Source organism: Hetaerina americana, unplaced genomic scaffold (genome assembly GCF_022747635.1).
Source record: "Hetaerina americana unplaced genomic scaffold, ioHetAmer1.1.p SCAF_36, whole genome shotgun sequence".
Classification (NCBI taxonomy): Eukaryota; Metazoa; Arthropoda; class Insecta; order Odonata; family Calopterygidae; genus Hetaerina; species Hetaerina americana.
The window spans coordinates 4,520,068-4,536,906 of NW_027286941.1; the positions used below are offsets into that span (position 1 = coordinate 4,520,068).

Here is a 16,839-nt window from a genome sequence, read left to right on the forward strand (position 1 = left end):
TGTACAAACCTGTATTCATCTATCTCCTTTTCCCCTAATTGATTTTTGCCTTCCTTTTCTTACTTAAGCGAAGCATGCTTCTGACAGCGCCCTCGTGCCTGTCTGTGGGGTATTCAATGGAACCACAAAAATAGGAAGTCACTCACGAAAATATCATCGATATACGCCGTAAAAGAAGTGCTTTTAAATATATTCGCGTGCATAATTACGTACAACCAGCGGTATTTACTTCAGCGTAAAAATTTATTTATTCCACTTTTGAATGCAAAACCAATCTGTCTTGAAAAGTTTGAATAAAAAACCAATCTGTCCAGAAAATTTCATCCCCTACGATGAAGCTATCCATGCCAGACTTCAATACGGTACATCGGGCCGCTGCGGATGAGTCCAATTCAATCATGAATACGATCCATTTCGTGAGAGGTTTTTCGTTGCATCTTAGGTAAGGTTTTCACGAATGAGAAAGCTTTCTATTTGATGAGGAAAGAGGGTCTACATCACAATAACGAACCATATATTCTTAATTTTCCACAGGACAAGCACTTTTATTTTCTCTCTTTGAATATTACAGCGCCAGACATTTCGAAATGTCATTAGAATGCAGTCACGATAGGCGTGTGGTTCAAAATGTATATTATAGGTACACAACTAGGCCGTGTATTTATGAAGGGTGATTCTACACGTAGCTATAGAGATTCCATCCAGCAGTAAATCTTCCTACATTCAAAACATTTTAACGATTTAGTTTTTTTCACCATCCGAAAACGATATTTCGAGCTGCGGTATCATAAAAGCTTTCTTTATTCAGTTAGCTTTGGGCGAAAACGGTTTTTTTCAATTGTGAATTTCCTAATGCTTTTGGCAGGTTTCTAAATGTTCCTCTTCTTCGCGGAACGTGTGTGCTGTTGACAAAGCTTCATTTGCCAACAATCTAATCATATAATACAGGCATATAATAAAAAATTCATTATTCATACCTGCGTCATATTATAAGTTTTAAGCCCCAAATATTCCCTTTTCCATGTAAGAAATCCAGAAGTATATTTTAGCTTTTCGAAGAACAATTCACATTTTTTAATTGGGATTTATAAAAGTATAATTTTAGTTTTATTAGGGAATTATTAAACTTAAAGCACGACCACGGAATAATCCGTTGGTGGTGACTACGATGGTGACAAGTTAGCAATCTTTCACCCGTCAAAACTCGTTTCATAAACAGACACCGCAATTACGAGGGTTATTTATTAAGTTGGGTTCGTTTAGTCCCTGAAATCTCATTTGAAATAGTTTTTATTGATGGATTTTAGTTTCCTAAAAGCCTACTTCACTTTTCTACATAATCTCCGTTCACTTCTAAGCGTTTTTCGTAACGCTGCACTAGGTTCTTTAATTCCCGAGCATAGACCGAGAGCGGCGAACCGCTTGGGAATTGAAAGAGTTGACAACGGCTGTTTTGTGTTCCTCGTCGGCTTCAAACCGTTGTCCACCAAGCCACTTTTTCAAGTGCAAGAAGAAGAAATACTCGCTAGGCGTAGGGTTCGTCTTTTTGACAGCGGTCAAAAAACGCTCATCCACGCAACATTCTTTGCTCTTTGTGTTGGTGGGTAAGCATTTCCGAGCTTTTCCGTAACAATCGTCCAAATAGCAGTGCATCCAACAAAAGTAAATTTTGTCAGCTAGAGCACTAATCATCAATCAGATCGAAGTTCTTGGTCCACTTGTGGAACGATTTCATCGGTATGGACAGTGGTGTTTATCATGCACATTAGTGCGGCCACTCGTCTCGATACCATTGTCTGACTTTTCCTTCACTCATTACTATAGGTCCATAAACTAAGCACAACTCCCGATGAATTTGGGCAGCTGTTGATCCTTTTTCACACACAAATTGTACAAAAGCACGCACTTGGCAACTCACGAGTGCAACTTTTTTCCCGGACGTTGTTGCTATCTGCATTCACCGACAGGAAAATGACTACTAAGTCAGATCAATAACTTTAGTGTCTTCAAAAAAAAGCAATTGGAGGTTCTGCATACATACAACCTTGTTATGAGCCGCCAATATTTAAATATAAGAAACCGGCACTTACTTTACAAATATGCTTCGTGTTAACAAACTTCAGCACGGAAAAAAATACAAATCATAATACGTAGCACACATTTTCCATTGACTCTGTCATTTTATATTTTTAAATGCAAAATTGTGACAAGTCAATATAATTTATGACAACATCTATCAAAATACTGAAGCTCGGGTAACTCAAAATCACTCGTTGCAAAGTAGCAGAAACAGCACTTTCTACTCTCTCTCTCGCCATATTTATAAGCATGTGTATATTCATTCATATAGCATATCAATATAATTTAACTGATATTAAAAACTATGATACACAAGGGACGACGATATATGCAATAGTTAAAAATTACATTTAGTAGGGTGTATACTTACTGGTAATCTTCTTCGTCTTTCTTTTTGGGCTGGTAGTTTTTGACGAGTCGCCTGCAAAAGATAAAATAAACTTGATTAACCGATATTAAAAAAAATAAATGTATGGCACAATATTAAGTGCAGTGAAAATGATAAATATCACGTTCTAATGTTTTTAATCCATCAGTCAAAGGGAGTGAGGCTGTTACCAGCACAATTATATATATAAAACAGCAAAAAATTTAATCTGTAAAAAGAAATAAATGTTTAATGACAGGGGACTTGAAACTTCGTCAGCGACATTTGACAATGAAGAGCATACATTGTAGAGTAGAAGTTTATCGTGTGAATGTTATGAATTCTCTGTAATTTATTCTTGATATGACATGGATTTAAGTCTTTCCTTTCAGTAGAGTGAAGATTGTGGAACTTGTAGAAAATATTTGAATTTTCACCCTCTTGAAAGATCGACTTAACCTGCCTCCTCTCCACAGCCTTCTCTCCTCTCCCACCAAGCCTAGTACTTCTTACTTAGTTTTACTTTCCGCTAGTTTCAATTTTTCCATTCTTCTACGCCTTTATTTAAAAATCCTCCACCTATGCTGATTGCCTTGCCTTAACAACCAATATCAAGCTATAGAAAACTAAGCTTTATATCTAATTCACTATCTTTTAAAGTGATGCTTCAACCTATGTCCCCTGGGCCATATTTGACCATTCTTCATATACTATATACTTTGACCATCTTTCCCCAAAATACAACCTAGATAGGTGAACTTTTCTACCTTCTCAAGTCTTCGGAATTAACTTTTACCTTACCCTTTATATATGTATTTCTCTAGAACCGCATTACCTTTAATTTATTTGCAAAGATTCTCAACCATTAACGGAGTGATTTAGTCATGAGTTCCGATGATTTTTATGCATTTTGTTGACTAAATATCTAACGCCCGATTAGCCGCAATTTTAAACGATTTTATGAATTCTCTAACAACCACCATTCCTACTTCCAGCTCTGCCCATAACTTCTTAACAATTTCCTCCGCATACACGTTGAAGAGTACGAGTGATATTAGACAACCCAGTCATAGTTCTCAGCCAAACACTATCCATCCTGACTCTCCATCTACTACCAGTACCTATGCAGTCGGAGACACGTAAATGTTTCTAATAATTCGTATATCCCTATTGACTACTCAAATCAACTGCAATGCAATCATTGGTTGGAATCACTTAACTTACTAGAAATGATGAAAAACTTTACGATGAATGCAACAATTTTGGAGCGTAAAAATCATTCACCTTGATTCAAACCCGGATCCCTCAATGTCCGGTCGAGTGATTTAGCCAGTTAAGCTGACGAGGCGTCCTATTAAACTGAAATTTTGAATTTTTGTTCGTATCTCGGCCAAGGCGAATGATTTTTAAACTCTGAAATTGTTACATTGAAATGAATCTTAGCGGATGACTCCGTTAACAGTCAATATTACGGAATCTCCCGCAGTTTCTTTGGATTTTTTTTACGATTAAGTTAAGTCCACCAAATGATTTAATAATACGATAAGGATTTCATCGGGAAGCAACGAAACCCAGGTCGTAATAATAAATAAGTGGATTTAATTAAGTTTTTCATTAGCTCCATGATGGATAACTTCCAGAAAATAAAACCTGTAACAGTATCTTCCGCCAATTTACTCTGTCGAACGTCTTTTCGAAATCCACGAAACAATACATCCTGGTTGTATCCTAAATTTTTATCAATGACTTCATTACTTCTATATTAAGTACGCGTGCCTCTCCTTTACCCAAATCCAATCAAATAGTAATACCTTAAATAATCCCTCATAGGTTTCTTCATCCTTTTGTTGACGTTTTGAGCACTATCTTCGATGCGCGCGAAAGCAAACTAGCTAGCGTGGGCGCTTTTCTCCTAACATACGGCTGCTTTTCCATTTCCCATTTTTGGGATGGAAATCAGTTCTCCCCAAAAAATCGATAAAGCATACGAGTGAAACCATAAAAAATCTAGTTTCCATGTTTTTCTAAACCCTTAATTCTGAGTGGATGTTATCAAACTTCAGAGCCTCGTTCGATTTCAATTCCTTCAACGCCTTTTATATTCCACAATTATGCATGAATGGACCTATGTATTCTATCCATCTATCCTGAATAATTTCTGAGTCGATTAATAATTTCCCTGTCGTATCTTGGTGGACTGAACGGATCTTCCTTTCTTACATCTTGACATTGTATCTTCATGTACTGCGCACTCGCCCAACTCACTCTTACCTCCGTTCATTGTCCATTGGCACTGCTTCTTCCTTCACTTGTCTACTATCTTATTAATTTCTCGCTTTAGTTTACTAGGATAGGACACCGAAGAACGTTAAAATCAAATAAATGAAACGTAAATTCCAAAAGAGAGTAATATATAACTATGTAGAATCGAACACTGCGGCAAGAAAGATAAAAATTCCCGATAGCATACTTTATAGTCCGATAAACAGTAAACGACACATTCGTATCACAACTATAGCATGAAATAAGTAGTAATTTCGGACAAATTTTTTCAAAGTTTATCTGATGATTACGGATCAAAAATAAACTTTTATTTCTTTTAATAATTGAAGTACCTTGAAATATCCTCGAATATTCAAAATTTCGAGTAAAACAACCGAGAGGAGAGTTACCGAAGGGGAGACGATTTGCCGGCATCACAGTTGCTTCACGGCATCAACGAAGATCTCTGGGTAAACAATTTAATTTGGGGATCGAGATGGTGCGGGGGCTAACGTACTGGCTTCCCACCATGAGGGCGCGGGTTCAAATCCCGGCGGTGTTGAATATTTTTCAGAGGTATCTCGATCCCTACTTGAGGTGCTTTGTGGAGGGCACTTTGAGTGAGTACGCCGTCCGTCGGATGGGACGTTAAACTGCGGACCCCTTGGCGCCTTTCCTAAGAGTAGGCTAATGCCGACGCCGGGTTTCTCTCCACCCTTCATCCTTTCCTATCCATCCCCTATGGCGCAAATGACCTCAGCTGTCGGTCGCCTCCCCTCAAAACTACTACTACAATTTAATTTAGAGAACAGGCAGATTGTTACGAAGGCAATGCCTTTCCAAAGACAAGAGGCCACCCAAAATGCACCATGGTTACTCCCCCAACTCAGCAGAGAATTTGAAAAATCGTCAGTGACCGATGAAGTTCGAGCGAGGACGCCCACCACCCACCAGTATCGATCTTCTCCAGATCCTCGCAGACATAACATTGGATTATTATCGAGGGATGGGTCGAAGGGACTCGTACGGACGCGAGCGGAACAGGATCGCAGCGAGGGAATGGGGGATACTGAGAAATATTTTTACAGGAGAAGAGAAATATATTTTCCTCGGTCACGTTAAGGCATGCGCAGTTACGTGATGCACGTTCACCGGAGAGCGAGGAAGAGCTGACACGGAATTTCGCGCTATCGCCACGCACGTCTCGCCGAGCTTAAGGAACTCGTCTCGGGCCTTTGGCCGATAAGCATAACTTTTCTTCCCTCCCGCAACTTCCAAGTCTCCGGTCCTCTTTCTCCCTCCCATGCCCTCTGCCCTCGATACGTATTCGCCCCCGGCATCTCATGACTCCATTCACACCGCCGAGTGACGGCTTGCCTCTCAAATACCTCGGCTTCTCTGGAGCGAGCGAGCACAAAATGCCACGCGCACTATCATACGTGGCTTGGAATGCAATCCCGATTTGAGGGAGGCATAGCTCGAAAAGAATTCTTTAAATAATACGATGTTATTACATAGAGACCAAGTAATAACTGAGAGTCTGAAAAAAAAGATTTCGTAGCATTAAAAAAATGCGAACGCATTACTTCTGTAATACCGAGTCCAGTTTGAAATGTACAGTTTCAAGCACATAGGCCACTAAAAACCACCGAGTAAGGCGTTTTAATGTAGCAATAAGTTATTCTAACCAGAATAATAATGACTACGCAAGTAGGGAGGAGTAAATCAAAGGAAAGAGGAACCCCTTTTCGAGGCTACAGGCATTGATTTGGTCCGAGAGTGGCGGGCGAACAAACACAAATTTGGGTCAACTTCGTTACCAATACGTACGGTGCATATTTATGAATCTCATTACTGGAATGAATCCACGCTAAGGACGGTTAGACCAAGAGGATTTTGGAGAACGACATCAGTCATTTCTAAGCGCAAACAAAACAAAGAATTCCTAAACTTACATTATTTTTTCGGTGTTTGCTTTAAGTGCTAATAGCTGTAAGCGTCTTAATAGTAGTTTAAAACATCGGAGAATTTTATTCAAGCACGCGGAATTTTAAAGGCATCGGAAATAAACGGTCGGATTTTAACCTCGCCGTCGGCATAACAAAATATGTCTGCGGGGAAATTTCTAAACTGAAGTGAAATACGACCTGTCACAGCTCAATCAAGATGCAGAAAAATACTAAGTTCACTTTCTCTATGATATCAAATGCTTCCACGAGATGGTTTTCATTTTCTAACCTATTATTTTAATACATTGATATTTTTCTATGAACGAAACACGAGGAAACAAGACCAATGTATGGAGCATTACGTGGAAATCATTTTAAGGCATACGTAACAAAAAAGCTACGTCCAAGGTTATGACACTAAAGTGTGCCATCTTAAGGGGATTAAAATAGAATCTCAATCAAAGTTGCAATACAGTTATACGATATGAGATTCTGACTTTTCAAAGCGATGATATGAAATGGCACAAAAGTATGACGGCCGGATAAAATTTTTATTTATAGCTACTAAAAAGTTAGGTCTGCAGCCAACACTGGCGGACGAAGTAGGCAATATTGCCTAAGAATCCGTTTTAAATACCAGTTGCCAAATAACACTCAGGATTACGGGCGGGTGGAAATCCTGCACGCGACAAGAGACAGCGTAACAATTCACACCGCCCACTGAAGCGGGAGAGGAGCAGTCCTTCAACGTACTCAGCCTTGTCCTGATTTGCACGCGAAAATTCTCACGAGGGTTATTCGGGTAACCACACGTACACCGGCATGAATGTGCACGATTGCATAAAGTAAGGAACATCCAACTAATAATGGCCATGACTTCATATCCAAAAACTGATTACTTGGCATTGGCTCACTGGATCAAACATCTCAAATTTACAGCGTAGAGTTACGAGGCATTGACAATCTGTCTGCAGGGCAAATATCGGGATAAGAGAATGGGAAACTACCAACCATCGTTAAAAAGAAATTCCATGAATTTTTAGTAATTACGTAGGTACGGGTTCTACCCGGGTTCATGCTGCATGGCGCCATGTTGATAATCAGAAGCGCCGATTGAGTGAATTAACCACATAAAATAAAACTTACTTAAATAAAGGGATAGGTTGTAAATGAAGAAGAATAAACATAATAAATAAAAGAGGGCAAATAAAACTAGAACCTAAATCTTAGCTAAACAAAAGGAGCCTGAGGAGGAAAAGTCGAAAGCGATAGAAAAGCTCGAGTGAGGAGAGAGGATTCCCATTTCAGATAATATCGAGAGTACTAATCATCAGGGACCGTATGGTGGTAGTGTGAGAGAAAGACCCGGTAATAGTTGAAATTTCGTCGGGAAAGAATGAAGTATACGAGATTAATAGCTTGATAAAACGATTTTTTCTCAGACAATTGAGGAAGATCTCATCGTGCCTTTCACATTCCTGAGCCCTCCTGCAAAAAAATAATCTTTTTGAGATATGGAGGGGATTCCCAATTTTATTGAAACGATGGCTGTGTTCCTTTCCTTGAGGGATCCACTGAAGTTCTAAATGGCAACGTTAGTAATATGCATCCATGAAATTAAAATTGATGTCCATACAAAAAATTTGAAGGCATGAACGTCACAAAAGATTTCCGCACTAAGGTTACATAGCGGTTATATAGCGGAAGAATTTGCATTCACAGAATAGTTTATATTACTCTTTTTTGAAATGCTATTTGAAGCTAAAAATTTGAAAAAGTAGTTTCAGAGCTAATTACTAAAACAATGCCATTCGGTTTCGTAATTTGGCACGACAGTCAAGCCGATTAATACGAGATGTAACAAAATTGTTAATGAAATCGATACATTGGAAATAAAGGCCCCGTGATTAATATGAATTGGGACAAGGGAATGTAAGCATCACAATTTTCACAACCGTGTAAAGAACATGCCCGCTTAGAATTTTCTATCAAATTAAATTTCAGTCAACTATTTTCGACTTGAGAAACAAGGGACGTAAGATCGGTGTAAAATATTCGGGTCCTATAATCGATTCCCGATAGAGCTAGTAAATCACGAATTATAATTACATAATTTTAAATTAATTTCCTAGTCCGCAACACACACAAGAGCGCCGCTTGTCCCAAAACGAAAGGCGGTGCCTTCCTGTTCCTCGGACGAGCTCACGGAGGAATTCGGATACCCGAAGGTACCCCCCCCCCCCACTCCCAGTTCGCAGGCCCCATTCGTGCATCCATCCATCAGACCGTAAAGGAATGGCGGCGCATGAAGGTCACGGGGTCACGATTGACAGGAGGAAACAGACGAGAACGAATTACAGCCTCTTGCACGTTAACGAGTCCAAGGAAACAAGGAGGGGGGGGAGGGCGTGAAAAAATATACGACGCATGCAAAGAGAGTCTCCTCGCGAAGTGACGCGCGACCCGACGTAATCACAAGACTTGCGATTTTAAATAATACCTACGAGCCTTCATTTGATTTTATGGCAGGGTTTTTAGCCGCCGCATCCCGATTGAGATTCCTATTCCAGGGACGAGAAAACGGAGGGTGAGGACAACCACACAAATCTTCCACTTTCCCAAAGATAAAGAATTTCGGTTCTCGAACAAGTTCAAACCAAAAACTTAATTCAAACGAAATATAATTAATTAAATTGCGAGGGCACAATAAGAGGCTAGGGAATACGGAAGGAGACGCTGCTCTAAAAATAGCGTCCACTAATGAACCGGTTATTACCTTCGACCATAGCATGCACTATAGAAGCACAGTACACTCCCTCAAATCCGGTTACAGTTAAAACGGGCAAATGATTGGTTAATCCACACTCACATCCAAAGGATCATTTCAAAGATAAACATTCAATAAGAGAGGTTTCATTGATAATCTACTTGGCTTTATTGAAATATGTGTTACTTAGGAAGGCAATGCAAGGGTGGCATATCATTCCTCTCTTGAGTGAAACACATACGGGGAATATGTGGACAAGCTATCACAAAATTGGGATTTATTAGAGGAGCAGTGGGTAAATGTGATGAAAAGGTCAAAGAGACATGCTATCTTTCGCTGGTTAGGCCTCTAGAATATGCTGCTAGTATATGGGATCCTCACTAAGTTGGATTGATTGCAGAGTTGGATCGCGTGCAGCGTAGAGGAGCTAGATTTGTAAAACGTTGTTATGATAAACTTAGCAGCGTATCCAAAATATTGGAGCAGCTAGCCTGGGAATAACTCACGGAGCAAAGGTTAAACTACAGATTAAACCTCTTGCATAATTTGGAAGGTCTTTTGCAGTGATGTTGAAGATGTAATTTTTTCCACGGACGATAAGGGATCAGAATAACACTGTCCGACTGCGGTAGCGGTCATATTCGGGTCAAAATTAGTTTGGTGCGTATTCACCTTTTCCCACACATCCTAGCGGTGGCTTGCAGGGCACTAAAATATCTAAAAACTATCTTAAGTCAGTTTAAATGATCAATCGAGATCTTTTCAAGCCATGGGCTTTGTTTTCCAGGCGGTCTGCCTCTTAGATAAAATAAGGCAGGACTCATTCCTTTTTTTGTAAACATACGAAATTTCGTATCTCCTCAAACCTTGTTTTCCTGAATACCCAGAGACTCATGAATAAAATCCATAAATTTTATGATTAACCCTTCGGAAATCCGAGGTTGGAAAAAGCGTAGGGTGATTAAAGCGGGACCGGATAAAGAGGATGTCGTTAGCTGTTTCGTTGACATGTTGATTTAAAATATGATTCAATACCGAGTGTTTTTTGGTTCGGCCATGACAAAACTCGAATTTTGACGGTGAAATAAATATGGGGATTCTCAAAATAGTGATATTTATTCATACATCGTGATAAATTGCGGATGATTGTTTTAAGCTTTTGTTTAAACCGATACTTCATTGAATGTTAGCATTTTCATCTCAACTAAATAAAAAATATTCCATACCGATTTTTTTGGTGACCGGCCGATCCTGATGTGTCACACTTTTGAGATACAAAATGCCACGTTTACTAAGTCTTGCTCCTTGAAAATGACGCAAATTTTTCGAAGCTGGTCGGACAGCATCAATTCCAAATTGATCGTTGCAATGTGTAATTTCTTCTTATAAGTATCAGCAAATACTTTTTTAACCAAGGCATGGATGCATAGAAAATAAATTCAAACGCATATGGCGACACATCCATTACGACGACGTGTCGTCCATCCATATGCCGACACATCCATTATCAGGTAGTTTTTTCATTGATACGTAGTATGACGGTTTATAAAGGCTATTCCGACTTGTAACGCAGTAGTTACAATCAATCTGTAAATTAAAAAAGTAAAAAGAAAAGATAATCTCTAATAATGCAACTATGGGGTCAATAATGTTGAACGGTCGAAAGTTTGACACCAAATAAAGGAAATTTTTGTCGATACGATTTACTTATGGTTTACCCTCGGAGGACATAGGATTACAGTAGAATAGACTGGCAAAATAACATGGGCATTAAAGGAAGGTCGAAAATGTTTACATCGACCGATGACATAAATTGATACAAAAGGCTATCGCGTGATCACCTTCACCCTAGGTCACATATTCCACTCCCTCTGAAAGCGAGGAAATGTTCTATTAGCGAGAGAGAGAGAGAGGAAGGGCGGGCTAAGAAAAAGCTGAATAACATGACAAAATTATTAGTCTTAATCATCGGAAACGGATAGTACAATTTCTTAATCGATCATTCCTGAGCTACTTTAAATTTTACATTGTTTTCATGAATAATGGGCTCTAACTTCCATTTCGCAATTTGCGAGTTTTATTCATGGGAACGCCACATGACATCGACCTCGAGCTAGCGTCGCATAGCCTATCTTATTCCGTTTCCCACGTTCACTTCTACGTAGCGAATCCTGGAAACCCGAGAAACGCAATAGAAGGCTGGGTTGGCGACACCAGTGTGAAGTAGGGTCAGGACTGGACAGCTGGAGAAGTCGTCCTCTGGAGGAGGGTAGAGAGCAACCCGTCCTAGGAAAACACACGCATCGAGACTGCAAACGATTACTCGGAAAGGATGGATACGTAAGAGATAACGAAAGGGACACGACATAGGAATATGAATATTTTCTAAGGAACTGGGAACTTAAGGAATGCATGTAAGCCAAGAGGATGGTAAGCTTACTAAAAGAGCCCAACAATACAAGTTGGTACCAGAAACCTAGTTACTGTTACGACGTGGAATCGAAGATAAAACACATTACATAATACACAAGGATTAGTAAGACTACGTATCTCCACAATTTCAGCACGTTTATAGATGACCAGGTCCCAACGGGGGCGCGGTATAGACAAGAATACAAGGGGAGAGTTCGGTCAAGAACTACAAAATATATACAATTCAATGCCAGGAAATAACACCAAAATCGAAGCAGTAAATTTCAATGAAAAATAGGCAAAAAAGGCTGAATAAAATGGCACTGATGAAATTAAGTCTTAATGCGGAACCTAATAGTCACGGAGGAAAATTGAATGCTATTGAAGCTAGAAGGATTTAGGCAGCGCATTACATAACAGGGGAGAAAATTTGCAAGTAATTACTATTAACATATTTCACTTATTTGCACTGCCTACACAGTTTTCAATGAAACACTAAAAAAATGACTAATACCATGCGCAGAAAATATTATCGGAGAATAAAAATTATGCCTCGGTCCAATTAAATCAACAAAAGACCAAATATCTACCAAATAATCGTACATTTTCGACAGAAACAAGGCAGCATACACAGGAATAAAACCTACCGTCTTGCTTGAGTTTTGAATACCGAATACGTAAAATGGTAAGACTGATTAAACTCACAAAAGCAGACGAAAGTGTCTTTAGGAATTCAGAATGAACTTACCAAAACATTTGAGATAAATCAACGGTTTAAACGGGAAGACAGGCTGGACCCATTATTGCCCCAACTGGATATGGAATATGGCACAAGGAAAATCGTGGTTGAGCAACATAACACGCTTTAAAATACGCCTGTACAACTCCGCAGCATATGCCGATTATATCAACAAAATTACTTGGCGGGAACTGTATGTGAAATTCCGAGGATCGCAGTGAATGGGTCACGTAATAAGGATACAGGACACAGGGGCATCAAAAACTGTTGAAAGGACGCTTTTGAAGACAGAAGGACGAAGGTGGGGCGAGAGAGAGAGATAATGCCGGCGTCGCGTCGGAAGTTAGGATCGTCCTGAGGGTGCGAGAAGGTGTTACTTAGGCTGGCGATATGGTGGAAGAATTTTGGAGAGAGATTTTATTTTGCAACAAAACAACTTGGCGTCACTACTCAGGTTGGCTGACCTGCCCGAAGAGAGTGTGCTACAGAGGTCACAGCATTCAGGCACTCTCCAATCCAACAGTAACCTTGAGATACTAGAGTGACTGACGCGTCATCAGGCTGAACTTTCTTTCATTCGTCGAGATTCCATTTTTTAAACTACTAAAAAAACAAACGGCGAAACGCTGTTCCTTTTAAGCGCAGGTCGCGAGAGGTGTCGCCATCTTTACACTATTGGTGTGCAGTACATGATTAGGTTGAGGCATCTTACTACCTAATGTGGGCCTTTCTTCAAACCGTGAGCAGGAATGCAACGAATAGGTAAGTGGCGCGAGGTTTTCAAAGTTTAGTAAACGCTCAAGGTTCGACTCACCCTCCTATTTTAGCATTACTGAATACACTATTAATATCGTTATTTTCTGACACAACACTTGGTCTTAAATTTTTCTTGGTGGTTACGTCAGTTTTCTTCCAGAGATATTAATAATACGTTTTTTTATGTGTTCTGGAGTTTACAAAATGAAAACTCGCCCGAATTGTGAATTTTCTGAAATTTCCAAGGTTTCTTTCAGTTACATTTGCATTGAAAAACGTAAATAAAACGCCTTACTAGCCATCTCGATGAGGAAAATGTATTAACTGATGACTAAAGATAAAATAATATCCTGGAGAATGAGCCCCTATTTTTTGCACTTCGGACAAAACCATTTCTTTCGAAATGATAAACGAGTGGACAACAAGCTTCCGAGAAAGTTCAAGTGAGCTGCGAACCCCGTCACTGCATTCACTGACGTCGAGAGAGTCGAGACTTACAGTGTGAATACATCACGCCTTTCTCCGGTACTCGCCGACGGGTGAGTGGCCACGGGAAATTACCTCGAAAAACTTTACGGTGAAAATATTTTTTGTCTGCCGCGCCGTTATCCGAGTCCGCCCACGCACGTCTAGCGGGACCGAAATATCACATCGGGAGAAGATATGCAAGGAAAAAATAATTCTGTACGCAAGACCATTTTGAATGCCAAAAAAGAATGTATAGAAAATGAGAAGTGAAGGTCGTGCAGTGTGGAAGATTGGTTGGGAAAAAATAAACATTTAGTTAAGACCATTTTTCACGGCTTCACGATTTCTTGAATACCCAATTATCCCCTCGGCAAATAAATAAAATAAGGGGCTGAGGTGAAATCTCGGCCAAACGCATGTGATAATCTCTCATGCCACCCGTTCAATTAGCGCTTAAGTAATTTTAAAAATCGTAATCCAGTGTTGCCCCCATACCTGAAGCGAGCCGTAAATGCTTACCTGAAGTTTTTTCACCGTATTTAAGAACGTAATGACACCGAAAATAGGATGAATTCACGAAAGCAAATGGTCAATCACAAATACGAGGCATAACTCGCCTTCACGTCACACTTACAAAGATTAGAAATAAAAAAAAGAATTGAAGAATACACGGCGTAATAATAGCTTGTATCCATTTCCACTTCAATCTTTTCATTTCACAACCTGCTCTCATCAAAACGTCAACGGGTGTAACCGTCAAATGTTTGTTTGAATCAGAATGGTAGACCGAAACGGGTGAGAGGGGTAAAAAGAGCATTGCCCTTGGAGGAGGGAGGAGACAATTCAGAGGGAGGGAGTCATGAGCAGGTAGGCAAACTTCTGTTAATTATGCTGAAATTTTAGTCCACATAAGTAAAATGTTCACACATCAAATAATACCTTTGTCATGGATAGGATGTACCTTTATTGAGATATAAGTAGATGGAGGCTGGATAAATTTCGCAAACGTGCGATAGGTTGCTTCAACCACGGTAATTAACCCAAAGGTTGGCTTGACAGGTGGGGACAGATATCTATTCGTACTACTCTTTCTACGAAGTGTGAAATTCGGATACATGAGAATAGCCCCATCAGGAGCGAGCTCCTTTCATTGCGCCTGTGGTTCTCCCGGAAGATCTGACACCCACTAAAGTCGTACAACTTTGGAGAAGGCGAGGGTTCCCGGAGGCGCCCCCAAAATTGAACTACTAGCTCAGCGTCTACTCACTAGACTACAACACCCATAGGTTGCTTCAAGTAAAGTTTAATATATCAAAAATATTGAACAATATGTATAGGTGAGCATTAACAAGTATACAATTCTACAACGTAATTAGAGAGAAACACCACAAATAAATGAAGCAAAAGGTAATATAAGCCGATGAACAAACGGTGAAGGATTTTTATGATAAGAACTACTAACGACAAATAATATTAGCCTGGGCCAACGGTAGAAAAAAAACCTTCATGTATAGAGTCCCACGTTTCCCGCTGTGAGATATGGAAGATATTGATAACAGAGAAAAGAGTTCAAGAGCGATTGAAATGTGGTGCAATCAGAAGAATGATGCAATCAAATGGACAGCCCGAGTGACCAATGAAAACTTCCACTGAGCGAACAGAAGTCTATTAACAACAATGCTGATAAGAGACAATTTCAAGGCTCATTCAAGGAATCTGTGGAGTTTATTGCAATTATAGAATACATAATATGATATGATGATTATATACAATATGATAAAATTATATGATATAAAATTAATGCATGTACCGGAAGTGGAAAAAGTGAACGTGACAAGAACATAACCGTGAGAAAACACAACAAGCCATGACGTAAGATTTAAGAATGCTGTTCTTGATAGATAAGGTATACTAATAATAACAGATACCGATTGCTGAGGCAAATCAAAACGACTGGATGATGACACCTCTTCTCTGAAGTAAAAGGGAGCATAGTAATCCACGGCCCATTGTCTGCAGAGTCTGTAGCTGTAATTCTTACAGGGACTTACCTCAGACAACTGCCCATCAGAATCGAATCAAGGGTTTGTTTCAATTGAGATTTAAAGCTCACTTCTCAACAATTCGTTTGGTAATAATATCTTTGAATAATGACTACCGTGATATTACGAAAAAGATATTGCATTACATTACAGCAGCGGGATTTAAAGAGTCCAAAACTTACCCATTCGTTAACTTATGTACTTCGAGGGTAACAATAATTCGAGAAACAAGTATATCCTGTATATCATCTTCCGGATCTTGACCATAAGTGAGCAAACATATCTCGAGCAACATATCACAGTAAGAGAAAGTGGCAGAAACATTCAGCAGATGATACATATATTTGGTTTCCCGCCAACCATACACGGGACAATGTGCTTCGGAACTTCCTAAACCACGCCCCCATCCGAAGCGGCTGGAGTGGACCGTTGTTCAATTCCGCCGTCATAAAAGAAAATATAAAAGAATAGAACGGGCGAGTAGTAGGTATTTATGGGATGGGTTCGCTGGAAGACAGGGTACGGTGTGGTGGGGGAGAGAGGGAGCGACTGTGGGCGAGGTGGTCCGATAAGGAGAGACTGTGGAATAAGGGGACGGGAGGTTGGTCAACCTGTCCGTCCAACGGACGAGGCAACGCACTCTCGAGATCGGCCGGAGGCGCTCGAGGGGATGGGGAGGGCGAATGGAGGATGGGAAGAGGGGACGGGGTATCGGAAGGAGGGGGGGGAGACGGCCTCCTTGGCACGTGCGTCCATTCACCGCGGAACTGTATAAAAAGGACTCCCCACCATGGCGCACGCTAGCTAGCTAAACGCAGCCCCCGCTGCACTGCAGCGCACTAAATCCATCAGCTACCCTACCATTTAGCGACGGGAGAGTAATACGTTTAGGAAACCTCACTAGGGGACGACAAGGAAAAACGATGATTCAGGATCACACGCAAGCAGTTGAGGCTGATAAAAGGCTCCACGGTAGATACTTCGGCTGCCCCTGAATC

At 40.1% G+C, this 16,839-nt stretch overlaps 1 protein-coding gene across 6 annotated transcripts in view; it reads right to left on the reverse strand.

Moving 5' to 3' along the window:
* Cip4 (formin-binding protein 1-like Cip4) overlaps window positions 1-16,839 on the reverse strand; it is a 221,661-nt gene that overhangs the window by 61,814 nt on the left and 143,008 nt on the right. For all 6 annotated transcript variants that reach the window (XM_071589329.1, XM_071589328.1, XM_071589325.1 and 3 more), the window contains exon 3: window positions 2,450-2,500. In XM_071589329.1, coding sequence (XP_071445430.1) covers window positions 2,450-2,500 — 51 coding nt within the window. The remainder of the gene's footprint in view (window positions 1-2,449; window positions 2,501-16,839) is intronic.